This window comes from Oryctolagus cuniculus, chromosome 5, assembly GCF_051225735.1.
Source record: "Oryctolagus cuniculus isolate XC-2025 breed Fujian yellow rabbit chromosome 5, ASM5122573v1, whole genome shotgun sequence".
In the NCBI taxonomy this organism is placed as follows: Eukaryota; Metazoa; Chordata; class Mammalia; order Lagomorpha; family Leporidae; genus Oryctolagus; species Oryctolagus cuniculus.
In genome coordinates this window covers 139,196,680-139,222,203 of record NC_142871.1, presented here as the reverse complement: position 1 = coordinate 139,222,203, position 25,524 = coordinate 139,196,680, and the positions used below count along the sequence as shown (strand labels likewise).

The 25,524-nt window shown below is 54.7% G+C and overlaps 2 protein-coding genes, 1 long non-coding RNA gene and 1 other non-coding gene across 8 annotated transcripts; 3 read left to right on the top strand and 1 right to left on the bottom strand.

The window, feature by feature from the left end:
- Positions 1–1,825: 1,825 nt before the first annotated feature.
- Positions 1,826–3,821, top strand: AIF1 (allograft inflammatory factor 1). Its single transcript, XM_002714269.5, has 6 exons — positions 1,826–1,933; positions 2,448–2,509; positions 2,596–2,662; positions 2,983–3,024; positions 3,181–3,343; positions 3,634–3,821. The coding sequence occupies exons 1-6, from the start codon at positions 1,909–1,911 to the stop codon at positions 3,716–3,718; spliced, it is 444 nt and encodes a 147-aa protein (XP_002714315.1). The 5' UTR covers positions 1,826–1,908; the 3' UTR covers positions 3,719–3,821.
- LOC138849683 (uncharacterized) lies at positions 2,070–11,265 on the bottom strand. Its single transcript, XR_011388731.2, has 2 exons — positions 11,023–11,265; positions 2,070–2,313 (listed from the first exon to the last, which is right to left on the bottom strand). It is a non-coding gene; the product is annotated as an uncharacterized LOC138849683 (long non-coding RNA).
- On the top strand, positions 10,201–25,178 carry PRRC2A (proline rich coiled-coil 2A). 5 transcript variants are annotated; one of them, XM_051854953.3, is made up of 31 exons: positions 10,201–10,332; positions 12,533–12,707; positions 13,198–13,375; positions 13,708–13,807; positions 13,895–13,967; positions 14,263–14,406; positions 14,548–14,699; positions 14,890–14,969; positions 15,122–15,264; positions 15,562–15,652; positions 15,753–15,969; positions 16,398–16,869; positions 17,250–17,440; positions 17,561–17,870; positions 18,220–18,430; positions 18,561–20,414; positions 20,957–21,228; positions 21,413–21,543; positions 21,767–21,896; positions 22,008–22,093; positions 22,290–22,523; positions 22,673–22,813; positions 22,930–23,001; positions 23,117–23,284; positions 23,503–23,585; positions 23,731–23,941; positions 24,043–24,138; positions 24,252–24,464; positions 24,569–24,660; positions 24,760–24,850; positions 24,954–25,178. In XM_051854953.3, exons 2-31 carry the CDS (start codon positions 12,596–12,598, stop codon positions 25,092–25,094), a joined length of 6,489 nt encoding a protein of 2,162 aa, XP_051710913.3. In that variant the 5' UTR covers positions 10,201–10,332; positions 12,533–12,595; the 3' UTR covers positions 25,095–25,178. The 5 variants fall into 5 exon arrangements, with proteins under 5 accessions (XP_051710913.3, XP_051710912.3, XP_051710916.3 ...); XM_051854952.3 differs by lacking the exon at positions 10,201–10,332 and adding an exon at positions 10,386–10,688; XM_051854954.3 differs by lacking the exon at positions 10,201–10,332 and adding an exon at positions 10,504–10,688 and having other exon boundaries at positions 12,533–12,677.
- On the top strand, positions 12,885–13,016 carry LOC127493360 (small nucleolar RNA SNORA38). Its single transcript, XR_007923415.1, has one exon. It is a non-coding gene; the product is annotated as a small nucleolar RNA SNORA38 (small nucleolar RNA).
- Positions 25,179–25,524: the final 346 nt, after the last annotated feature.

Below are 25,524 nucleotides of genomic sequence, written 5' to 3'. Positions count from 1 at the left end.
AGAAGAATGCCTGGCATAGAGTAAGCACTCAATAAATATTTATAGAATGATTGAGGCTGGCATTGCAGCTTAGCTGGTAAAGCTGCTGCCTGCAGCACTGGCATCCCACATGGGCACCGGTTCAAGTCCTGACTGCTCCACTTCTAATCCAGCTCCCTGCTAACGGCCTGGGAAAAGCAATGGAAGATGGCTCAAGTCCTTGTGCCCCTGCCACCCACATGGCAGATCTGGAAGAAGCTCCTGGCTCCTGGCTTCAGCCTGGCCCAGTGCTGACCACTGAGTCATCTGGGAGAGTAAATCAGAGCGTGGAAGATCTCCCTCTCTCTCTGTGTCTCTCCCTCTCTCTGTAGCTCTGACTTACAAAATAAACAAATATTTGTTGACTGAATGCATGAATCATGAAGCGCACAGCAGGCACTGAGAGCACTGGGAGGACAGGGTTGCAGCTGCCCCTCGGGGAGAGGGCAGTTGCCATTAAGGGAACTCAAGAAGTCAACGTCCTCTCCCGCGTCTGCTGCACCTGCCTGGGTCAGGGAGAGGACAGTGAGAAGTGAAAACCCCCAGATGCCAAGGGAGAAACTTGGGAGGAAGGGAGAAGGCATGGTGTCTCCATCCATGCTAGGGCACGGGGGTGGAGGGAGCCCTGGGCGGGAAGGTGGGACAAGGACCACCTAGTGAAGGGGATGCACTGTCCTTACTTCCCCCAAAGTGACCAGCCAAACAGTGATAACAAAGTTATGCCCAGAGAGCCCGTTATCAGAGCTACGCACCCACTGCGGTGAGCCCATGGTAAACAGCACCCCCACCACCACACACACCCCCTTCCTGTCGTAAGCGTGAGTGAGTCAGTAGCTCCCTCCCTGCCTCTTTTTTTTTTTCATGATTTATTTATTTATTTGAAAGTCAGTTACATAGAGAGAGAAGGAGAGACAGAGGCAGAGAGAGAGAGGTCTTCCATCCACTGGTTCACTCCCCAGGTGGCTGTAACTGCCGGGGCTGTGCCAATCTGTAAGCCAGGAGCCAGGAGCTTCTTCTGGGTCTCTCATGTGGGTGCAGTGGCCCTAGCACTTGGGCCATCTTCTACTGCTTTTCCAGGCCACAGCAGAGAGCTGGATGGGAAGTGGAGCAGCCGGGTCTCAAACCAGTGCCCGTATGGGATGCCAGCACTGCAGGCGGTAGCTTTACCCACTACGCCACAGCGCCGGCCCCCTCCCTGCCTCTTACATCTACAAATACTGTCTCTTTCAGCACCACTTTCAGTTCCTGCAAAGAGTCTATTTAAATCCTCAAACTCCTGAGCTCTGTGGATTTTACTCCAGATTTCAAAGGAAGTCAAGACAACAGGGTTTCATTGCACATCCTAAAGCCAACCAATTAAAATCCCCCCTCAAGTATTTCCGCCTCTCCAAGGGCCTGTCTGGAAGCTGGCAGTGAGGCCTTCAGCTTTGCAGGCCGGAGCCCATGGTGCCACCCTCCTGGAGTTGCCGGCAGATTCACTCTGCTCCCAGTCCCAGGGCACGACAGCTCACTGGCCCTTCCTCCACTGCGCGTCCAGGCGTGGGACATCGGACCAAACACAAGCCCTAGTCAAAGGCCACTTGGGCTTGAGAATAAATGCTCCTGGGTTCCTAAAAGACCATTAAAAGATCTCCTTTGCGACAGACACCCGGGGCTCTCACAAAGAGGGATTCTGCAGAATGTTCTTTGCCCTTTCTATCTTCCCCCGGGGTGCTAGTGTCTGCAGAAGCTGATGGGACGTGGCGTGGGGGAGGGGCAGAGGAGGCGGGAGTTGGGGGGAAAGGGGAAGTTCAGGAGGCAGGCCCCTGAGCGTCTGCTGGGAGAGAGGCAGAGAGACATCTGACTGCCAGCCGGGCCTCTTTCCCTACCTCCCCCGGCATCTGCTGAGCTATGAGCCAAGCCAGGGATTTCCAGGGTAGGGAAGGAGGGCTAGGCAGAGGCATCAGATGGGAGGAGGGAGGTGGGCAGCTAGAGAGGCCACATGGTGGGACGGGGTGTCCTACTGCACATGTGGGTGGGGAGAAGAAAGCAGGGGTGAGGGTTCATTTACCTTTGTTTTTTGTTTTTTAAAAATATTTATTTATTTATTTATTTGAGAGTAGAGTTACAGACAGACAGAGGGAGAGACAGAGAGGTCTTCTATCTGCTGGTTCACTCTCCAAAGGACAGCAATGGCCGGAACTGAGCTGATCCAAAGCCAGGAGCCAGGAGCTTCTTCTGGGTCTGCCATACAGGTGCAGGGGCCCAAGGACTTGGGCCATCTTCCACTGCTTTCTCAGGCACATTAGCAGAGAGCTGTATCAGAAGAGAAGTAGCCAGGACTTGAACCGGTGCCCTTATGGGGTGCCAGCGCCGCCTGCAGACAGAGGTTTAGCCTGCTACGCCACAGCGCTGGCCCCCTGGGTTGATTAACCTTTGTATCCCCACAGGAGGAAAAGCTTTTGGACTGCTGAAGGCCCAGCAGGAAGAAGGACTGGATGAGATCAATAAGGTAGAAGGCAGAAGGAAGCGGCCAGTGCATGGGGGACGGAGCGCGGGACAAGGGGCCCGACCCTTGCTCTGGCTTGCCTCCAACAGCAGTTCCTGGAAGATCCCAAATACAGCACTGATGAGGATCTGCCCTCCAAACTGGAAGCCTTCAAGCGTGAGGGGCACCTGTAGTTTTGGGGGTGGGATGGGACGGGGGCTCCTTCCCCAAGAAAAGCAGGGACAGCACAGGGCTAAAACTGGCAAGAGGGGAGCCTGCCTCTAGTGCCCCCCCCCCACCGTGGTCCCTTTGCCTGGTTTGCCCCTCTCAGCAACCCCCTCCTCAGTGCCCTCCTCCTTACCAGGGCTCCCCTCAACCCCACTTTCTCTGCCTGGCCCTCCCCTTCCTTCCACATCTTCTCTAGGACCAAGCCAGAGTCAGCAATCCCTTCCCCCATCCTCTGCCACTCACTCTCTCTGCTTTCGCTCCTCACCCAGGGAAATACATGGAATTCGACCTGAATGGACACGGAGATATTGGTGAGGAAAGGGTGGTTTGGGGGCGGTGTGCAGACCTAGGAAGGCGGAAGTCCCCTACCACCTACCAGAGTCGGAGGAAGGGGAAGGGGAATGTGAAAGTAGGGGAGGGAGGGCCGGGAACTTCCTCTCTCTCCCTTCCCCATCCTCTGCCTCCAGATATCATGTCCCTTAAGAGAATGCTGGAGAAACTTGGGGTCCCCAAGACTCACCTAGAGCTAAAGAAATTAATCAGAGAGGTGTCCAGTGGCTCCGGGGAGACGTTCAGCTACTCTGACTTTCTGAGGATGATGTTGGGCAAGAGATCCGCCATCCTAAAAATGTGAGGCACACTTCCAACTGCACTCACCTGTTTCTTGCTGCCCCCTTCCCGGCTGCACCCTGGGCCCGGGGCTCCAGTGGCCCCTCTACACAGCATCTGTTCTTGCATCCTTAGAGGCACTCTTCCAAGGCCCTCTGTGGTCCCACTGCCCCCGGCACCTCCATCCCTGCCCTTCTTTCTCCCTCCACCCCCACAACCCCTTCCCTACTGGGCTGTCTTGGCAGGTGAAGATGTACTCCCTTAACAAAAGTGTCCCCCTGAGCCCCGTGTCTCTTCCCCCTCTCAACCAGGATCCTGATGTATGAGGAGAAAGCAAGAGAACAGGAAAAGCCAACTGGTCCCCCAACCAAGAAAGCCATCTCTGAGTTGCCCTGATCGTGTGGCAGGGGTTGAAGGGGCTTCTGATGACCACACGATGGGAAAAGGAGAGAGAATTGTGAGCCAGAGTCAAAGTGCATTAAATACTGCTCCCACTCCAGATCAAGTCAGCTTGGTTTTTATTTGGGGATTCCCCACCTGGGTTTGGGGAGGAGAGAAGAGCAGCAAGGACTTGCTCAAGTGAGCAATTTGTCCACATTTTCCCAGTGTGTCTCCTATTGCTGCCGGCTGTGTGCACCAAAGGGGATTCCCGATGTTTACAACAGCCTTCGCCTCAAGGAATTTAGGTAGGAGGAAAAGATAGGTCCAGACAAAAAACTATCACCTGGGCCCACGGCAGCTTTCATAAGAAGTGACGATGACCTGCTATAAGCACTGTGACCTTGACAAATTGTGCAGCCTGGCTGAGGCTCTCCTCTGAAAATGGGGATTGCCATTGCCATTGCCACTGGTGCGAGCCCTCAGGAATGTTTCCACTTCGAGTGAGTGCATAAAAGAGGTGGTGTTATTTAATGAAGTAAAGGATTGACAAAGCTGCAAAGCCCAATAATTTAAATGTTTCATGAGTGACCAAGGTCCTTTTGGGGACATGTTATAGAAAGTGAGTTTATGGGGGCCGGCAATGTGGCGTAGTAGGCTGAGCCTCCGCCTGCAGCACCAGCATCCCCTATGGGCACCGGTACATGTCCAGGCTGCTCCTCTTCCGATCCAGCTCTCTGCCTATGGCCTGGGAAGCCAGTGGAAGATGGCTCAAGTGCTTGGGCTGCTGCACCCACGAGGGAGACTCAGAAGAAGCTCCTGGCTCCTGGATTCAGATGGACTCAGCTCCAGCCTTGAGGCCACTGGGGGAGTGAACCAGTGGATGGAAGACCTCTTTCTCTGTCTCTCCCTCTCTCTGTAACCCTACCTCTCAAACAAATAAATCTTTAAAAAGAAATCTCTAAATCTTTAAATAAAAAGAAAACACATGGAAATATTTTAAAAAGTGTGTTTACATCATGAAGAGGAAAGGGGATTGTTTGGGGAGGCTACTGGGGACACGGGGTTTCTAAATGATAGAAGAGAAAGCAGGAGCCTTGGTGAGGACTTTCCTTTCCTCCTTCCTGGGGTCTAAGAAGTCAACTCTAGCAACTCCCAACCCCTGGTCACTATTTCAGATTTCTTGACACACACACACAGGCACACATACACACACACAAACCTGGAAATAGGGAATCTGATTTGCTCATCTGCTTCATGTCCTAAGGACAGGCCCAGACCCTGGAGGCCCCCTTCCCAACATTGAGGCCAGGGAGGCAGCCTGGGCGGGGAGTGCTAAGCAGTTACAGTACCTGCACAGGATTTCTGATGAGGAAGAAACCATCACTCGATGCCCCAAAAACAACCACTGAAAAGCTAAGTAAGGTGTCTGAATATAATGAAATTAACAGCTAACCCACTATGTACCAGATATTATTCTAAATGCTTGCCTATGTGGTAATTCATGTAATCCTCACATAATCACCAAGCACTTGGACACCAAGAATGATAGAAAGGATCTTGGGCTCAAGTCATTCATTCAAGATAAATAAAGTAGGTTATATTCACACCATGTTCTACGACTATAGAGCAACCAGAACAAGCCACAAGTATACACAACAATCTGTCCAGTCTCATAATGTTGAACAAAAGACGAAAGACACAAAAAGAACCCTCTCTGTGAAATTGTCCTTTGTATGAAGTACAGAACAAGTGAGATTCATCTATGTTGTTCGAAGTTAGGGGCTGGCATTGTGGCGATCCCACATACAAGGTTGGCCTCCCACATCTGAGTGCAGGTTCAATCCAGCTTCCTGCCAATCTGCGTGGGAAAGCAGCAGATGGTGGCCCAGGTACTTGGACCCCTGCTACCCATGTGGGAGGTCCAGACGGAGTTCCAGGCCCCTGGCTTCGGCCTGGCCCAGCCCTGGTTGTCATGGCCATTTTGGGAAGTGAACCAGTAGCTAGAAGATATCTTTTCCCCCACCCCTTCTCTGTCACTCTGTCTTTCATATAAGTAAGTAAGTCTTTTTTTAAAATTAGGGCCACAGTTAACCTTGGGGAAGAGCAGTGACTAGAAAAAGCCCTAGGGCGGCTTCTGTAGCGCTAGTGAAGCTTCTGGTTCTGGTCACATACATTGTTCAGTTTGTGAAAACTCGTGGAAACGGACATCTCTCACCCCTGGATGTGTGACTGTGTATATGCAATACTTTTTTTCTTTTCTTTTTTTAAATTTTCTTTTTTAGATTTATTTATTTAGTTGAAAGGCATAGACACAGAGAAAAAGAGAGAGAGAGAGAGATCTTCCATCTGCTGGTTCACTTCCTAAATGAGCACAACAGCCAGGGCTGGACCAAGCTTAAACCAGGAGCCAGGAGCTTCCTCCAAGTCTCTCATGAGGGTGGCAGGGGCCCAAGCACTTGGGCTATCTTCCGCTGCATTCCCAGGTGCATCAACAGGGAGCTAGATTGGAAGTAGAGCAGCTGGGACTCAAACCGGCATGCTGGCCCTGCTTGAAGAGGCTTAACCCTCTACGCCACACTGCTGGCCCCTGTAATATATACTTTAATAAAAATATTTCACTGATAATTTAATGGGCATCAACTCTGTGCCAGTCCCTAGTCTAGCTTCTAGGGATGGAAGAGTGAAAAAAATGAGGCCTTGAAGATTTCATTCTATTTTGGAAACTGGTAGAGGAGGAAGATTGACAACAAACAATAATTTAAAATTTACATATGACCTATTAGCAACTGACAAGTAGAATGGAAAAAAGGGAAAGTAAAACAGATGACAAGGGATCAGGGGGATTCAGGATGTGAGAGAAGTAGGAGGTAGAGGCAAAAAGGCTCACTGAGAAAGTGACTAACAATGAGCGACAACTTCCAGATGCGAGGGCGAGCCATGTGCGTTTCTCAGGGGAAGAGTCAATGGAATACAGGGAAAAGGCAGCAGAAAAACCACAAGGTAGAGAGAAAATCAGACAGCAGGGAGCGAGCCTACCTAGGTTAAGTGATTAACCTAGGTTAATTCTGGCTTGGGGGCCAGAATTGTAGTGCAGTGGGCTAAGTCACTGCGTGCAGTGCTGACGTCCCACATCAGAGCTGCAGTTTGAGTCCCAGCTGCTCCACTGCCAATGCAGCTTTATCCTGATGGGCCTGGGAAAGCAGCAGAAGGTGGCCCAGATACTTGGGCCTCTGCCACCCATGTGGGAGACCTAGATGGAGTTCCTGGCTCCTGCTTCAGCCTGATCTAGGCCTGGTCATTGTGAGCATTTGAGGAGTTGAACCAGCGGATGAAAGAGCTCTCTCATTCTCTGTCTCTTCCTCTGCCTTTCAAATAAATAAGTAAATAAATATTTTTAAAATGCAGTCCCCTTTTCATTTATTTATTTATCTGAAAAGCATAGTTACAGAGAAGGAGAGAGAGAGAGAGAGAGAGAGAGAGAGAAAGAGAGAGAGAGAGAGAGAGAAGTCTTCCATCCACTGGTTCACTCCCCAGTTGGCCACAATGGCCGGAGCTGCGCTCCTGATCTGAAGTCAGGAGCCAGGAGTTTCTTCCAGGTCTCCCATGCAGGTGCAGGGACCCAAGGGGTTGGGCCATCTTCTTCTTTCCCAGGCCATAGCAGAGAGCTGGGTTGGAAGTGGAGTAGCCGGGACTAGAACCAGTGCTGTATGGGATGCCTTCAGGCCACTAAGGGCATATGGGGAGTGAACCAGTGGATGGAAAATCTCTCTTTCAAATAAGTAATTAAATAATAATAAAATAATAAATAGGCTACCTTAGTACAAATAACTAAAAAAAAAAACCCTCAGAATCCTGAGTTTTTAAAAATTTTTTTAGGTCCATAGTTTCTTCCTTCTTTCTTTCTTTCTGATTTATTTATTTGAAATTCAGAGTTACACAGAGAGAGAGGAGAGAGAGAGAGAGAAGTCTTCCATCTGATGGTTCACTCCCCAATTGGCTGCAATGGCCAGAGCTGTGCCAATCCGAAGCCAGGAGCCAGGAGCTTCCTCCAGGTCTCCCACACAGGTGCAGGGGCCCAAGGACTTGGGCCATCTTCTACTGCTTTCCCAGGCCATAGCAGAGAGCTGGATTAGAAGTGGAGCAGCTGGGACTTGAACGGGTGTCCATGTGGGATGCTGGCACTATAGGAGGTAGCTTTACGCACTGTGCAACTAGTTTTTTGCCTTTTTTTTTTTTTAGAGAGAGATTTATTTATTTATTTGAAATGGAAGGAGAGAGAGAAAGGGAGAAAGAGAGAGGGGGGTGGGAGAGAGAGAGAGAGAGATCTTCCATCTACTTGTTCAGTCCCCAAAAGGCTGCAACCAGACAGAGGCTGGAGCAGGCTGAAGCCAGAAGCCTGGAATTTCATTTGGGCCTCCCATGTGGATGCAGGGGTCCAAGCACTTGGGCCATCTTTCACTGCTTTCTCTGGTGCATTAGCAGAGAACTAGATCAGAAGTGGAGCACCTGGGACTTGAACCACCATTGGCATTGCTGGCAGTGGCTTAATCCACTGTGCCACAATACCAGCACCTGAACTAGATTTGCAAGACTGCTGTCAGCTAAGATGGCAAAGAGTGTGGGTAGAGCAGATCCTGAGGGCCTGGAAATCAACATTTTGGACACAATGAACTGAAATAACACCAAGAGGAGGGGCAGCATTCTGGTGCAATGGGTTAAGCCAGCCTTGTGATGCTGCCATCGCATATCAGAGCTCCAGTTCTAGTCCTGGTTGCTTCACTTATAATTCAGTTCTTCATTGATGCACTTGGGACAGCAGCAGACAATAGCCCAAGTGTTTGGGCCCCTGCATTCATGTGGGAGACCTGGATTTGAGTTCCTGGCTCCTGGCTTCAGAGTGGCCCAGCCCCAGCTGCTATGGCTACTTGGGGAGTGAATCAATGAATGGAAGACCTACCTCTCTCTGCCATGCTATCTCTCCTCTTTCACTCTGCCTTTAAAATAAAAATAAATCTTTTTTAAAAATAACACTTAGGCATTGTTGACTAGCAAATATCTATCTTTACCACAGACCTGTCTCCTGAACTCCAGACTTGTAAAATACACATAATACACAGAAGTGCTATTCTAAAAATAATCTATTTCATTTTTATTTGAGATAGAGAAATCTTCCATCTACTGTTTCACTCCCCAAATGTTTAGAACAGCTAGGGCTGGATCAGGTTGAAACCAGGAGTCTAGAACCCAACCTAGATGTTCCTACCTGGGTAGCAGGGGCCCAAGTATATGAGCCATCATCTGCTGCTTCCCAGGGCGTGCGTTAACAGGGAGCTGGAATTAGGAGAGCTGAGACGGAACCACTGCAACACGGGGTGTGGGTCTCTTGTTTAAACTGAGACAGCGTGTCCTTGATAAATCAGTTTTGGTAGAGGGTGGATGTGATGTCTTCTCTGCAGTGGGTTTAAGAGTGAGCCTAAGGAGAAAACTTCAGAGAAAGTACGGCTAGCTCCCACAAGAAACACGGCTGCAAAGGAGGGTGTGTGTGTGTAAAGGGGTGTCACAGCTAGTTAGGGAGAGAAGGAAATCATTTGAAAGTTTGGGAAATGAACTCACTCTGAATCTTAGCCTCAGGTTAGAATTCTTAACTGGTTCCTGCAAATTCGTCTGCCTTCATTGCCAATAGACTGGCCATACCAGCCTCAGAGCTGATGCCCAAACCCACGCCTTTCCCCGTTTGTTCACTGAGCCTGAGATGCACACTTGCTCCTCAAACCTAGCTAGGCTCTAACCAGTTCATCAGTGAGTTTTTCTAGAAGCATTCCTAACCCTCCCCAGGCATGTTGTATTGTATTCCTCTATATGAAGGCGTTCTGGTGCCTTCACAACTCAGTTGTTAAACGATTTGCTGGATGGGGCCAGGTCTGACGGAAGCAGAGGATTCTTCCGTCGATAAGCAACAAAGGAGAGAAAGCAGTAGTGCATTTCGTGAACTGACCCATTGTTAAGGGAATACAAATAGCCAGTAATACCAAATACAAGTCTACTCATGACATTTGTTATAAAAATGTCCGTTTAGGTCACTGGTTGCCGATATTTTGACGAACGGGCTGTTCCTAGTCTATTTTTTGTTCGATGATTTGCATGCATTAATGCAAACAAATGAAACTAGGCCGAGAAGGACTACACTGAGGGTGCCATGATTCGCCCCCCGACCCCGGCATTGGCCTGTCTAGCCACCTCATTTGCATGACGTGATTTAGTAAGTACAAGCCCCACCCCTCCGGGGTTTTCACCTCTCGCGTAAAGACGCGTGAGCTGGGACTCTGCCCCGGTCTACGTAAGCCCCGCCTCCCGGTAGCTAATCCCTCCCGTCCACCGCCGTCTTCTCGTCGGGTCTCCTCGGCTGAAAACACTGTATCGTTTCCTTCCACTTTCAGCGTCCTTACGTCTCCGCTCCCATATTTCCACGAACGCACGACGCACGCCCCGCCTCTTTCTCCCACCATTCGTCGTGTAAATTCTGCGTCCCAACCGCCCGGCCGACCGGCGTCGAATTCCCACCCCCTCTGCACGTCTCAACGGCCGACGCCGGTGGCCCGCCTCCTCAGCCAACCGGCGTCCCAGCGTCTGTAAGTCCCTCCTCTTTATGCAAATACTCTCTGCATGCTCTGCACGCCCTGCCTTTTTTTTTTTTTTTTAAAAAGGATAGTCTTGGAAGTAAAGAGGGGTAGGATAGAGAGCGCCCCGCCCTTTATGCAAATAGAGGGGCGTGTCTAGGCTCGAAGGGAGGCGGGAGGTGGGGGGGCGCTCCCGGGGGCGGCGGTTGCCCGGATGGGCCGTTAGTCGGAGCCCAGCCGCGGAGTGAGCGAGGGAGACGGGAGGAGCCGAACCCGGCGCCATCCGCCGCCATCCGCCCCCGCCCCACCGCCATCCCGCCCCGGGGAGCCCCTAAGCCCCGGTCCCGAACCCTTGCGCACCCGGCCAGGTGAGTATGGGCGAGCCGAGCGCTGACGCCCTTTTCCGGCGCGGAGCGGCGGTGGCGGCGGCGACGGCGGCGGCAGCGGCGGCGGCGGCGGTGGCGGTGGCGGGCCGGGCCGGGGGGGAGGAGAAGCTGCCATTAGCCGCCGCCATTTTGTCCTCCTGCTGCCGGGCCTGACTGCCCCTCCCCCTCCGGGACCTCTACCCCGGGACCCGCAGCTCCAGCTCCTCTCGCAGGGTCTGCAGCCTAACCTTGCCCACTCACGACCCTGGCTTCAAGGCGCGACCCCCCTCTCTGAGCCCGTACTTCCCCACCCCACGCTGCGCTCCTGGCTCCTCACCTCCATCTGTTGACCCGCTTCCCCTCGGTCGCCTCCCTGGGGTGGGCCGCGCCCGAGGGTCCTCCTCTCAGACGGTCTCTTTTCCTCCATGTTGGGCCCCTTCGCATCTCACGGCGCTAGGGTTCCCCCTTCTTGGCACCGCTCTCTGCGTCGAGTCACTCCCCCCGGGACCCTGCTCTCACCCAGCATCATCGTTCTGCATTCCTCGATCTTCCCCCTGCCGTTTCATTCCCCCCATTCCTTGTCCTCGCCTTTCTCCCGCGACTCCCTTTTTCTTCCTGGTCTCTTGACACTGCCCCCTTACTTTTGTGGGGCTCTGCATCCTGTCTGCCATTCCTGCCTCATGTATTTCCCACCTGCTTCCTTACGCTCTTGTTTGCACCAGCCTATTCGCTCCTCCACCCTCCTGTTCCCTTCTCCTGTACTTACGTTCCCAGATTGAGCTCCTCAGACATTTACAAAGCGAGCCCCCATCGCCTCATCTCTAGCCGTGAACTTCTCTCCCCGATTTCGGCTTTCATCCTGGGTTTGTCTGGATCTCCCTGCCATTTCTCACCTCGTTTCCTTTACACTATTACTCAGAAATGAATGCTCGTTCTAGAATGGACTCCGGATGGAGAGCTTTGGCCTGCTCGGGGCGAGGGGGTAATTGGGGCAAGAATGACCGCCGAGGGGAGTTTTTAACGATAGGGAAATGGGAGTTGGTTCTGGTGTGAGGCCTGAGGTTACCGAGTGCTGTCGAGGTGGATCTGTAATGCTTTGTTTTTCTCAATTCTGTGTCTGAGAACCCAGAATTTCTATAGAGACAGGATTGTTTTTTCCAGGAGCTGAGATGGGAGCAAGTTGAGAGAAAGATTGGTTATTTCAAAACTTGGGCTTCTGCAATCCGGGTCTGTGTAAGCCACTGTTTGTTTCATGAGGGTTTCTCTGGCACCAGCTCCTAGTCTGACTGAGCAAGCTCATAAAATCTTTTAAACTCCCAGCATACCTTCCTGCAAACCTTCCCAGATGGGACTTAAGGCTGCTGGGAGTGGAACCTGGGGCACAGGGCCCTGGGGCATGATTAGGGAGCTGGTGTCTAACAAGTAGGGCTATATAAAGCGCTCCTCCTGACATGATGGAGTTGTGTGCTTGCCTCTTTCTGCTTTTTTCCTGGGAGTTGGATTTGCCTGCCCTGTTTTATTGTAGGTCTCTGACATGATTTTGGTTGAGAGAGAAGAGATGACTGGGGGTAACGAAGAGAACACTGCCCTTTACGGATGGGCACCGAGGGCGGCATGTTTGTATTAGGAGGATACTAGATTTTTATTTGGCTTCCTTGGCAAGAAATGTCTGGGGGAAAGGGAACATGGCAGTTGGGCCTTGTGGGAGCTGAGGGACTGGGGCTGGAGTACATAGGCTGGAGGAGAAGATGCCAGAGGGTCACAGGCTGCGTCCTTAATGAGAATGAGAGGCTTCTGTTCTAGTCGTCTGTAAAGGGGGCAGAGACAGACACTTGTCTGGCCCACAGGCTCCGGCACGTTTTGGGGGAGGAGCCTGCAGGACCCAACGTACTCAATGAGCTTCCAGCGCAATGTCCGATCGCTCGGGGCCGACTGCCAAGGGGAAGGATGGAAAGAAGTATTCCTCGCTCAACCTGTTTGATACGTATAAGGGCAAGTCCTTAGAGATCCAGAAACCCGCTGGTGAGGGTCCTGCAAAGATGCTCCTATGTTTGGAGGCTAGGCGTGGACGGGGCATGTGTTTGAGAGCTCTCTGCGGGGGAATTGCTACAGTAGAGATACCACAAGATTGGAGGGACCCTGGAGATCTCCCGGCTTTGGGTCCAGGAGGGGGACTGGGCTCTGGGCGAACACCAGTTATCCTCCTACAAAGGCGTGTCTGTGGTTCCCAGTCTCTGGACACGTAAGAACTGGAGGCAAAGCGATGTGGACTTGGGGGAGTTCTGGAGCCAGCTTGCTCCCCGCAGGCTCAAAACCAACCATCCCACATTGAAGCATTGGATGTAATGTATTTCATCCTTCCTGATAGGGGTTTCAGAGTTTATCAAGTGCAGGGGAAGGGGATGACTTCCGGTAATAAGACACTGAGGGTGTCTAAACTGGGCCTAGTGTGGGAGGCTGTCAGATCTCTCAGGTGAGGCATTTTTGACCCATCTCTCCACCTTTTCTCCAGTTGCCCCTCGCCATGGCCTGCAGAGTCTCGGGAAAGTTGCCATTGCCCGGCGTATGCCACCCCCAGCCAACCTTCCAAGCCTGAAAGCCGAGAACAAAGGCAATGACCCGAATGTCTCACTAGTGCCGAAAGACGGAACAGGATGGGCAAGCAAACAGGAGCAGTCCGACCCCAAGAGGTAGACGGCCTTGGGGGCACCTGGAGTGATGGTATTGTAACTTTGAACTTCAGGGTGAATTGGAGTGGGCTTGGTCCACATTAAGAGCCAGAGAGAAAGGGAGGCCCCTTTCTTACCCGTCCCAGGTTTAGATGATTCTAGAATTGTACCTTCAGTTTTCTGTTAGATGGAGCGTGAGGAAGCAGCAGCCTCTACAGGGTGACAACGTATTTCGTCCGAATGTTTGTCACTGGGAGCGATGGGTCAGGGTCCAGTCCCTACCAACGCCAGTTGGAGAAGTGGGGTGGGCTTTTTAGGCTCCAGATAACCTTTGCATTATGCTGTCCCCTCAGTTCCGATGCCTCAACCGCTCAGCCGCCGGAATCGCAGCCACTGCCGGCTTCACAGACGCCTGCCTCCAACCAGCCGAAACGACCCCCAGCAGCCCCCGAGGTACCTGGAGAACTGGAAGGCTGGGAGGAAGAATGGGTCGTAGCTCCTCCACCTGTATCACCATTTAACCCCTCTCTGCTTCCCCAGAACACTCCTTCGGTTCCAAGCGGGGTAAAGTCCTGGGCGCAAGCCAGCGTCACCCATGGAGCACATGGAGATGGTGAGTGCTGGGCACCGTGGGAGGCAGGCGCCCTGTACTCTCTCTTCAGTAAAGGGTCCTCAGTCCTCTGGCTAAATCTTAGCTCCCATGTTTAGTGTTGTGGGACACGTGAGCAAGTTTAAGTCTCTCTTGGTTTTATATGAGGGGGTGGAGGGGTCCCAGAACTAACCTTGTGTCCTGGGGGATGAGCACTTACTCCATAGAGGTGGAGTCTGAGGCATGCATCCTGGCACTTTAGTGATGTGTCCTCAGTACATGCACTTTTCTCTCTTGTTCTGCACGCCCATCCTCACAGGTGGAAGGGCATCAAGCCTACTGTCACGATTCTCTCGAGAGGAATTTCCGACCCTGCAGGCGGCTGGCGACCAGGACAAGGCTGCCAAGGAAAGGGAGTCTGGCGAACAGTCGTCTGGGCCCGGACCAAGCCTCCGCCCCCAAAGTAAGTGGCTGCCTTTTGGACTAGACAGTACCTATTCCCTCTCAGAGTGTTTTTTTATTCCCCTTTCTCTGCCACGGTTTTCACTGTGTTCACTTGTCCCTGAAGCAACTGATAAATCTCTCTGCTTTTTCCAAAACGTAGATTCTACAACCTGGAGGGACGGAGGTGGGCGTGGCCCTGATGAGCTGGAGGGCCCGGACTCCAAACTTCATCATGGTCATGATCCCCGGGGCGGGCTGCAGCCCTCGGGCCCACCTCAGTTCCCTCCCTACCGCGGAATGATGCCGCCCTTTGTGAGTTTGGATGTCTGGTTTTGGAGGGGTTTGTACTGGAAGCTAGGGAACAGGAATTGGGACTTCGTTGTTAGCGCTGAAAAGCAGGCACCTAAGTGATCTAGGTAGATGGGACATGATAGCAGGCTGGCAGCACTAGCGGGCTGCTTGACTCTCCCCTCTGAGCACCTGCTCTTGGGCCCTTTTGCAGATGTATCCCCCATATCTCCCGTTCCCTCCGCCCTATGGACCCCAGGGGCCTTACCGATATCCTACTCCTGATGGGCCCAGGTGAGCGATCCAGGTCTGGGTTGTGGTTGGGGGGCAGGGCAAGCCTGTTGGGGAGGTAATGGTTTCTTTCTAGCCAGGAGGCGTAGTCTTGTATGGGCTGTACAACATGTTGTCTTGTTCCTCTTCTCTGCCATTTGCTTTTCTGCACACAGCCGTTTTCCCCGTGTGGCGGGCCCCCGAGGCTCAGGGCCGCCCATGCGCCTGGTGGAGCCTGTAGGTCGGCCTTCTATTCTTAAAGAGGATAATCTCAAAGAGTTTGACCAGTTGGACCAGGAGAATGATGATGGTTGGGCAGGTAGGTGAATAGGCAACAACATTTGGATTTTAAAAGACAAAACTCAGATAAGGAAGAAAGGGAGGGTTTGTATGGGAGGAAAGCATCCAGTGAAGGGTTGAGAGGAACTTAAGTTCTGGCAAAATATTGGGGGTAAGTGAAAGGCATCAGAGTTGGTGCGTCTAGACTTGGGAGCGGGGCAGTGTTGGCATTAGTAGTGCGTCCCATCATGTGGTTCTGGACAGTTGTTTTTGTGTCTCAGGAAGACACTTGACAGAATAGAATGTTTGGGTTACTGTTCTTAATTTTTCTCCTCAGGGGCCCATGAGGAGGTCGACTACACTGAAAAGCTCAAGTTCAGCGATGAGGAAGATGGGCGAGACTCTGATGAGGAGGGAGCTGAGAGCCAGTGAGTTAGGGCCCTTGGGATTGGAGGGGCTTAGTTTTTCTCACAGTAATGTACTCTTCAGAGGAGCTGGGTTTTAATTCCACTTTTGATCTGCTCACAGCAAGGATCCCCAGTCAGCTGCTGGTGAGGAACGGCCCCCCGAAGCAGATGGCAAAAAGGGCAGCTCCCCTGGAAGCGAGCCGCCCCCTCCCAAGACGGCCTGGGCAGAGACCTCGCGGCCAACAGAGACAGAGCCGGGGCCTCCTGCCCCAAAGCCTCCCCCACCCCCACCTCACCGGGGCCCCGCCGGGAACTGGGGCCCCCCTGGAGACTACCCAGTGAGTGTCTAAAATGAGAGGTTGACAGGGTCAGTTGTGAGAGATTAGTGTCAGCTGAGTGATGGAAGCGATGGTTGCAGAGGTAGCTGGGGTGGGGAGGCGGGGTCTGAAGTGTGCTCTGCAGTGTAGGGCTGCAGGGTATCTCTGGAAGTCTTGGGAACAAGATTGGTGTTGGAGGAGTCTGGGTGTGTAGAGAGATAAATTTGGGATGCTAGTGAGGAAGAGCAGGGTGGCCTTTAGATCTCCAAAGGAGAGGGAACAGAAAAGAAAAAACCCCAGGGTTGTGAGTTTGTGTCCACCCGTGAGGCCCTCCGCCTCAAGGCCTGGTGCTTGCACACTGCAGCTAGCTAGAGACGGTGGATCTGTGTGAGAGGTGGTGGGAAGTGTAATGCCTTACAGCTCATCTTGCCGGATCTGTCCCTGGCCAGGATCGTGGGGGCCCTCCCTGCAAGCCCCCAGCACCTGAAGATGAGGATGAGGCCTGGCGGCAGCGGCGAAAACAATCTTCATCTGAGATCTCCCTGGCGGTGGAGCGGGCCCGGCGGCGGCGCGAAGAGGAGGAACGCCGCATGCAGGAAGAGCGCCGGGCAGCCTGCGCGGAGAAACTCAAGAGGCTCGATGAAAAGTTCGGGGCGCCTGACAAGAGGCTCAAAGCAGAGCCTGCTGCTCCCCCTGCTGCCCCTCCTGTCACAGCTGCACCCCCTGCAGTCCCCAAAGAACCCACACCGCCAGCTCCTCCGCCAGCACCAGCTCCAACCCCAGAGAAAGAACCTGAGGAGCCAGCGCAGACCCCTCCTGCCCAGTCCACCCCCAGTCCAGGTGTGGCTCCAGCTGCCACTCTGGTGAGTGGTGGTGGCACTACCAGTAGCACCAGCAGTGGCAGCTTCGAAGCCAGCCCAGGTATGCAGCAGGGGAGAGGTATTCTCAGGTGTGGTGTCAGGTCTTGGCTTGGAGTGCAGGGTGGGAAGGACGGAGTAAGCAAGGTAGAAGGCATTTGTTGTAGTTTGTTGGACTATCAGTAGGAGGAAAGGGGACTCTGAAAAGAGAGAAGGGTCTTAAACCACTTTCTGTAGACTTAGAAAGGAGCTAAGCTGAGGAGTTTTGGTGTCGGTAGTTTGTAAGTGAATACCACTGTTAGTGGCTCCTGAGGGGTTTAAATGGGTAGAGCTTTAGAAGTAGATTCTCTGTGGAGCACCTCTGATTTTGAGAGGGAGCTAGAAGTGAGGGCTGAAGTTGCTGCGGTTGTCGGTTGATGGAGTATGTCGTTCTGATCTTTTTAGTGGAACCCCAGCTGCCTTCAAAAGAGGGTCCTGAACCACCAGAAGAGCTTCCCCCTCCTAGCACACCCCCAACCCCCAAGGTGGAACCCAAGAGTGATGGGGTTGGTCCTACCCGGCAGCCCCCCAGCCAGGGTTTGGGCTATCCCAAATATCAGAAGTCGTTACCACCTCGTTTCCAGCGGCAGCAGCAGGTGAGGTCCAGCCCTCGTTGCCGTCTCGCCCAGGTTTTCTGGCGGAGTTGTACACTGAGTCTGAGCTGCTCTGCGGTGCTGCAGGCTTTGGTGACCTCCACCCTGTCTGCTCTTCCCCAGGAGCAGCTCCTGAAGCAGCAGCAGCAGCAGTGGCAGCAGCAGCAGCAGCAGCAGCAGCAGCAGGGCTCTGCCACGCCTGCCCCAGTGCCCCCGTCACCACCACAGCCTGTGACCCTGGGGGCTGTGCCGGCTCCACAGGCTCCACCTCCACCCCCCAAGGCCCTGTATCCGGGTGCCCTGGGCCGACCCCCACCCATGCCCCCAATGAACTTTGATCCCCGCTGGATGATGATTCCTCCTTACATGGACCCCCGGCTCCTCCAGGGCCGGCCCCCTCTGGACTTCTACCCTCCTGGTGTGCACCCCTCTGGTAAGGGGCCAAGGGAGGCCCTGAATCCCAGGCGGTGGGGTCAGGGTGTCACTAATGGGACCCAGGTGGGACTAGTCTTAGCACTGCTGAGATAGTTTTGTTGTGAGTGGGGGATTGGAAAAATAAACAGTGGTCCTTTGTTGGCCAGGATTTATTTGGTAGGGTCGGAAGTTGATTCTTTCAAGGGAAGGCTGAGCGTAAGCATCCCTGTTTCCTGGGCAAGACCCAGATTTCCTGGCAACAGGAGGCAGAGGAGCTGACTCCACAGGGAAGACGAGGGGGAGACCTTTTTGGGGGCTGGGGTGCTTGTGATGGAAGAGTGGTTTTTCTTACTCTTCGGTTTCCGCAGGCCTAGTTCCCCGCGAGCGCTCAGACAGTGGGGGCTCAAGCTCAGAGCCATTCGAACGCCATGCACCCACCCTTTTACGGGAACGGGGCACTCCACCAGTGGATCCAAAATTGGCCTGGGTAGGAGATGTCTTTACCACTACACCTACCGATCCTCGCCCGCTGACCTCACCACTGCGCCAGACTGCGGATGAGGATGACAAGGGGATGAGGTGAGTGTTGTGTTAAGAAATTTCGGAAAGGTGTGCTCAGTTGATTGTAAAGAACTCTTGATCCCCACTTAGTTCTGATTTTCCTTATTCTGAGATGCGCATTTCCATTCTTTCCTGTCTTCTTTTTCAGGAGCGAGACTCCTCCAGCACCTCCCCCTCCACCCTATCTGGCCAATTATCCAGGCTTCCCTGAGAATGGAGCCCCTGGACCCCCGATCTCTCGATTTTCTCTGGAAGAGCCAGTTCCCCCAGGGCCCCGTCCACTCCCCTGGCCCCCAGGCAGTGAGGAGGCGGCCAAGATACAAGCTCCAGCACCCAAGAAGGAATCCCCCAAGGAAGAGATTCCACAGCTGACAGGGCCAGAAGCAGGTCGAAAGCCTGCCCGTGGAGTTGGAGGTGGGGGCCAAGGCCCCCCACCTCCACGCAGAGAGAGCCGCACTGAGACCCGCTGGGGCCCCCGCCCAGGCAGCAGTCGGCGTGGCATGCCGCCAGAGGAGCCAGGGGCCCCTCCCCGCCGGGCAGGGCCTATAAAGAAACCACCACCTGCAAAAGTGGAAGAGGTGCCTTCCAAGCCCCTTGAACAGGGGGATGAGACCCCTAAGGCCCCAAAACCAGACCCTCTCAAGACAGCCAAGGGGAAGATGGGCCCCAAGGAGACCCCACCCAGTGGGAATCTTTCCCCTGCACCGAGGCTTCGGAGGGACTATTCTTACGAAAGAGTGGGTCCTACATCTTGCCGCGGTCGGGGCCGAGGGGAGTATTTTGCCAGAGGGAGGGGTTTTCGGGGGACCTATGGAGGGCGGGGGCGGGGAGCCCGAAGCCGAGAGTTCCGCAGTTACCGAGAGTTCCGCGGAGAGGATGGGCGTGGAGGTGGGGCAGGGGGCCCAAACCACCCCCCGGCTCCCCGAGGCCGCACTGCCAGCGAGACAAGAAGCGAAGGTTCCGAGTACGAAGAGATTCCCAAGCGCCGCCGACAGCGTGGCTCCGAAACCGGCAGTGAGACCCATGAGAGTGATCTGGCCCCTTCTGACAAGGAGGCCCCCCCACCCAAGGAGGGAGTACTCACCCAGGTGCCCCTGGCTCCCCCCCCACCAGGGGCTCCCCCTTCACCTGCCCCAGCTCGCTTCTCCACTGCGCGGGGTGGACGAGTCTTCACGCCAAGAGGGGTGCCGTCTCGGCGGGGCCGTGGGGGAGGGCGGCCCCCTCCCCCTGTTTGCCCAGGCTGGAGCCCTCCAACCAAGTCCTTGGCTCCCAAGAAACCTCCAACAGGTCCTTTGCCGACAAACAAGGAGCCTTTGAAAGAGAAGCTGATTCCAGGGCCTCTGTCTCCTGTGGCGCGTGGAGGCAGCAGTGCAGGCAGCAACATAGGCATAGGTGTGGAAGATGGGGAAAGACCCCGAAGGAGGCGTCATGGCAGGGCTCAGCAGCAAGATAAACCGCCTCGTTTTCGGAGGCTGAAGCAGGAACGGGAGAATGCAGCCAGAGGGGCCGAGGGCAAGCCCTCTTCCCTAGCCCTCCCAGCCCCCACTCCTGGACCTGAGGAGCCACTCCCAGCTGTTGCCGCACCCGCACTGCCTCGTCGGGCAGCTGCCAAGTCTCCCGATCTGTCAAACCAGAACTCGGACCAAGCCAATGAAGAATGGGAGACTGCATCGGAGAGCAGCGACTTTGCTAGTGAGCGCCGAGGGGACAAGGAGGCTCCCCCACAAGCACTGATGGCCCCCAAAGCTGTGGGAGCTCCTGGAGGCAGTGGAGGTGGAGCTGGTCCAGGTATTTCAACCATGTCCCGTGGAGATCTGAGCCAGAGAGCCAAGGATTTGAGCAAGCGGAGCTTTTCCAGTCAGCGGCCAGGCATGGATCGGCAGAACCGACGCCCAGGCCCAGGGAGCAAGGCTGGCGGTGGTGGCGGTGGCGGGGGTCCTGGGGGAAGGACTGGCCCAGGACGAGGGGACAAAAGGAGCTGGCCCTCGCCCAAAAATCGAAGGTAGGTAGAAGTAAACTGTTAGGTTAATATTCTGTTACTTGAAAAAGAACTATACCTAAATACCTGCAACAGCCAGGATTGGGCCAGGGGTCCAGAACTCTTATTCGGGTCTACTGTGTTGGTGGCAGGACCCAACTGCTGGAGTCCAGGGTGCACATGAGCAGGAAGCTGGGGTTGGCTCAGAGGCAGGACCCCAGTCAGGGCACACTGATGAGGGTGCGGGTGTTCCAAGTGGTGGTGTCTTGACCTATTATGCCAAACCTGCCTGGGAAGGGAGACCGCGGGGGGTGAGGAAGCTTGGGCTGTGAGGGCAGATGAGCCCATTAGGAAGGCACTGGAAGTTCAGGCATAGGTGGGAGCAGCAAAGCAGTGACAGAATACTGCCTGTAGGTGTGTCCCTGTCTTCCATCTTTTGCCCCATAAAGCTATATGTGGAGAAACAGTCACCTGTAGTCAGAGAATTGGGTTTGTGAGAGAAGTTGGATTTAAAGGGACAGGGGCTCGAGTTAGTGAGCCCTGGGGCCAATGTTGTTTCTCCTCAGCCGTCCTCCAGAGGAGCGTCCTCCAGGGCTGCCCCTACCGCCTCCACCCCCCAGCAGTTCTGCTGTCTTCCGCCTGGACCAAGTTATCCACAGCAACCCTGCTGGCATCCAACAGGCTCTGGCCCAGCTTAGCAGTCGCCAAGGGAGTGTAACTGCAGCAGGGGGCCACCCAAGACCCAAGCCTGGGCCTCCCCAAGCCCCTCAGGGCCCTTCTCCTCGGCCCCCAACCCGATACGACCCCCAGAGGGCCAGCAGCAACAACGCCAGTTCTGGTAAGCTGGAGGGGATTTGGGTGGGAAGGTCTCCATCCCCAGAGAAGGTCAGGTGCTGGAGGGGAAGAGTGGCCTGGGGCCCTCCTGCTGGGTGTCTGCAGTGCGCAGGGGCAAGAGCACTGGGAGGTGCTGTAGGAGTGAGGGGGGGTGAGGCAGATGCTGACAGCTTTCCCCTCTTCCCCAGACGCCCACTTTGAGGAGCCAGGGCCAATGGTGAGAGGAGTAAGCGGGACTCCCCGGGATTCTGCTGGGGTTAATCCCTTCCCCTCCAAACGGCGGGAGCGGCCTCCCAGGAAACCAGAGTTGCTACAAGAGGTAAGGGCTGGGGTGTGAGATCATGCGTCACTGAGCTCCGCTTTGGAAGGTTCTTGTTCTTGATTGTTTCCTCCATTTTCCCTGTGTATTGCTGTCATGGTTTCCTCACTTCAGGTAGTCACTGCTTGTCTCCTGTCCGTGTTGGCCCTCCTCCTCACCTTGTCCCAGCCGCCTACGTTTCCCTCCTAATTCATGTTTTGCCTCTGGTCTTTGTCATCTCTAGGAATCTTTGCCACCTTCTCATAGCTCTGGATTCTTGGGCCCCAAGTCTGAGGTCCCAGGCCCTCAGGGGGAATCCAGAGATACAGGCACAGAGGCTCTGACTCCTCACATCTGGAACCGTTTGCATAGTGGTGAGTAAAGCTGAGGGAAGGGAGAGGCTGATGGAGGGGTGAAAGAGTGAGATGGGCTTCAGAACTGTTTTCTCTCACTTCCTGTATCCTGGTCGGTGCTCCCCTCTCCAGCCACTAGCCGAAAAAATTACCGGCCTGGATCCATGGAGCCCTGGATGGAGCCCCTGAGTCCTTTTGAGGATGTGGCTGGCACAGAGGTGAGTGAGCATGGGAGGGACGCGTGAGCTGGGAGTTGGTTGAGAACTGGCTGTAACTGTCCCTGCCTGTTGGGTCACGTCGGGCTGTTCTCCTACACAGCGGCCTCTTCAGTTTGTCTGTCTGCGTGTGGGAATCAGTCAGGAATTGGGGTGCTTTCTACCCTGGCTTAACCGGCTCCTTCTCCACTCCTCTCAGATGAGTCAGTCTGACAGTGGGGTGGACCTGAGTGGGGATTCTCAGGTGTCATCAGGTCCCTGCAGCCAGCGAAGCTCCCCTGATGGAGGACTCAAGGGGGCAGCAGAGGGACCCCCCAAGCGGCCCGGAGGCCCCTCACCCCTGAATGCTGTTCCTGGTGAGGGTCCACCTGGCTCTGAACCCTCTGAACCTCCTAGGAGACGGCCACCTGCCCCCCACGATGGGGACAGAAAGGTAAAAGACCAGGAAAGGTTAAGAGGAACATTTCTAAGCACCTGCTTGTCCTCCCTTTGCCCCTTTCCTCTGCCTCTGCTCCGGGGATTCCTTGATGTCGGATCACCTCTCCTTTCTCCATCCCTACTTTATTATGTTCCCTATCCCAGGAGCTGCCCCGGGAGCAGCCTCTGCCCCCTGGCCCCATTGGCACAGAACGATCTCAGCGTACAGACCGAGGCCCGGAGCCTGGCCCTCTCCGGCCATCCCATCGACCTGGCCCCCCAGTCCAGTTTGGCACTAGTGACAAGGTATGCTGTGGGCTGGATCTGGGGGTCCTGGGCTGGGTGGAGAGAAGGGAAGGGCTGGAGGGAGGACTTGAAGCTCATCTGAGTCCTGGGGCAATCTTCATGCCTCATGACCACAGGATGCAGACTTGCGCCTAGCGGTGAGAGACAGTTTAAGAGCAGAGAAGGAGCGAACCACATCCGTCACTGAGGTGAGTGTGAGAGTGAGAGTTCAACAAGGCTCGAGATTACTGGTGAAGATAGCCGGGAGTGGCCTGGGCTTCCAGGATGCCAGATATCTCCCTTAGCAAGGCCTCTCCTTTCCAGGCCATTCCAATATCCCGAGACTGGGAGCTTCTCCCCAGTACTTCTGCCTCGGCTGAGCCACAATCCAAGAACCTGGCTTCTGGGCACTGTGGCCCAGAGCCCAGCTCCTCAGGCCAACGTCTGTACCCTGAGGTCTTCTACGGCAGCCCCGGGCCTCCCAGCTCTCAGGTGGGCCTCACTTCCCATCCTGTGACCCCCTGAATGAAGAGTCCTGCTTTCTGCCTGCTAAGCCTTCCTGTGTTGGGAAGTTTCCAGACCCCTTGTTTTTCTTTTTCTTACTCCAGTTTTCCCCTTGCTTTCACTGCAGTGGGTGGGAAGTGCTAGGTTTCCAGACCGGAGGAACTGGGGCTGTGGGGCTATTGCAGCCGTGCTCTTTTGTCCCACAGGTCTCTGGTGGAGCCATGGACTCTCAGTTACATCCCAACAATGGCGGCTTCCGCCCAGGGACCCCCTCTGTGCACCCTTACAGGTGAGATGAGATCTCTTGGGCCTCAGAAGGGAATGGAGATAGTTCAGGGGAAAGGGAAGCCAGAGTGACACATCGCGGCATTACTCAGACTAGAGGAGTAAATGACTGGTTTCCTAACGTCTCTGTTCACCTTCATTCCTTCTAGATCACAGCCCCTGTACCTTCCCCCGGGCCCAGCCCCTCCCTCGGCACTTCTCTCTGGGGTAGCTCTCAAGGGCCAGTTTCTGGATTTCTCAGCACTGCAAGCAACAGAGCTGGGCAAGTTGCCAGCTGGAGGAGTTCTCTACCCACCACCCTCCTTCCTCTACTCTCCAGCGTTCTGCCCCAGCCCCCTGCCCGACCCACCCTTGCTTCAGGTAAGAGGTGGGCAGGTGCTGCTAGGGGTAGCAGTTAGGGGTGAGGGAGAGTACTCTGGGAGGAGGAGGAGGAGTTGCTATTTCTGCGCATTCCTCAATAGGTGCGCCAGGATCTGCCATCCCCTTCGGATTTTTACTCTCCTCTGCAGCCCGGCGGCCAGAGTGGCTTCCTTCCTTCAGGGGCCCCTGCCCAGCAGGTACCTCTTCTCTTCCCGTCCTCCCTTCATCCTGCTTCTCACTTTGTTGTGATTACCCTTGGTTTTCCAGCGTTTCTCGCCTTCCCCAACACGCACGCCCAAATGTATTACAGATGCTTCTACCCATGGTAGACTCTCAGCTGCCTGTGGTGAACTTCGGCTCCCTGCCGCCAGCGCCACCTCCTGCCCCACCTCCCCTTTCTCTGTTACCTGTGGGTCCTGCTCTGCAGCCCCCCAGTCTAGCTGTGCGGCCCCCACCTGCTCCTGCTACTCGGGTGCTGCCTTCACCTGCCAGGCCTTTCCCCGCTAGCTTGGGGCGAGCAGAGGTAAGGTACATGAATCACGGTGCCAGGGAACTCCACAAGTTACGGATAGGGATCTCGAGACAGACGGGTTAGAAGCAGGGCCGTCACGAATTTTTCTCCTTCAGCTGCACCCAGTGGAACTAAAGCCGTTCCAGGATTATCGAAAACTGAGCAGCAACCTTGGACCTGGGTCCTCACGTCCTCCCCCAGCTGGAAGGTAAGAGGATGGGCATGCAGGGCCTCCCTCCCCGCGGGCTTTCCACCTGGGGCCAGAGGTCAGGTCCTAGGCTTGCCGTAAACACTCGTCTGCCCTTAGGTCCTTCTCGGGTCTCAATTCCCGTCTCAAGGCCCCGCCTTCCACCTACAGCGGAGTATTCCGCACCCAGCGCATCGACCTCTACCAGCAGGTGAAGAAGAGACCCATGTGGCCCCAAGTTCTGCCTGACTTCCTGTCCTTCCATCCCTGGCACCTCCCACTAAGCCTTACTCTCCACACCTACTGTCCCTTAGGCCTCCCCACCGGATGCTCTGCGCTGGATGCCGAAGCCTTGGGAGCGGACAGGGCCACCTTCTCGAGAAGGGCCTTCCCGAAGGACAGAGGAGCCTGGGTCCCGAGGGGACAAGGAGCCTGGGCTGCCCCCACCCCACTGAGGGAGTTCCCCTTGCCCCCCACCCCCGGGGCTTGTATATAGATTATAAATATATAAAGGGGAAAGGGGTGGGTGTGGAGGGGTTGTGGGGCTGGTGCCTCGCTTCCCCTCCTCCCCCTTCCCCTGGTCCCCTATCCCTGGGGCCGTTTGTTAAAAAAGAATAATAAAAGGATTAAAAAAAAATCCCAGGAGCAGTTGTGGGGAGGGATGGGTGGGTTGGTGTCTTACAGCATGGTGTTGACATGTATGGGGATTCAGTCAGAACTGTTAGTCAAGTGTCCTTTCAGATTACCTCAAAAATGTGACCATGTTACTGGATCTTCAAGTTCTGTAGGTTGGCGGTTTGGGCTGGGGCTTACCTGGGCCCATCTTCTTGGGCCAGTTGGGAAGTCAGGTGGTTGCCCGAATGCAGCTGATAGCTGGGCTGGCCC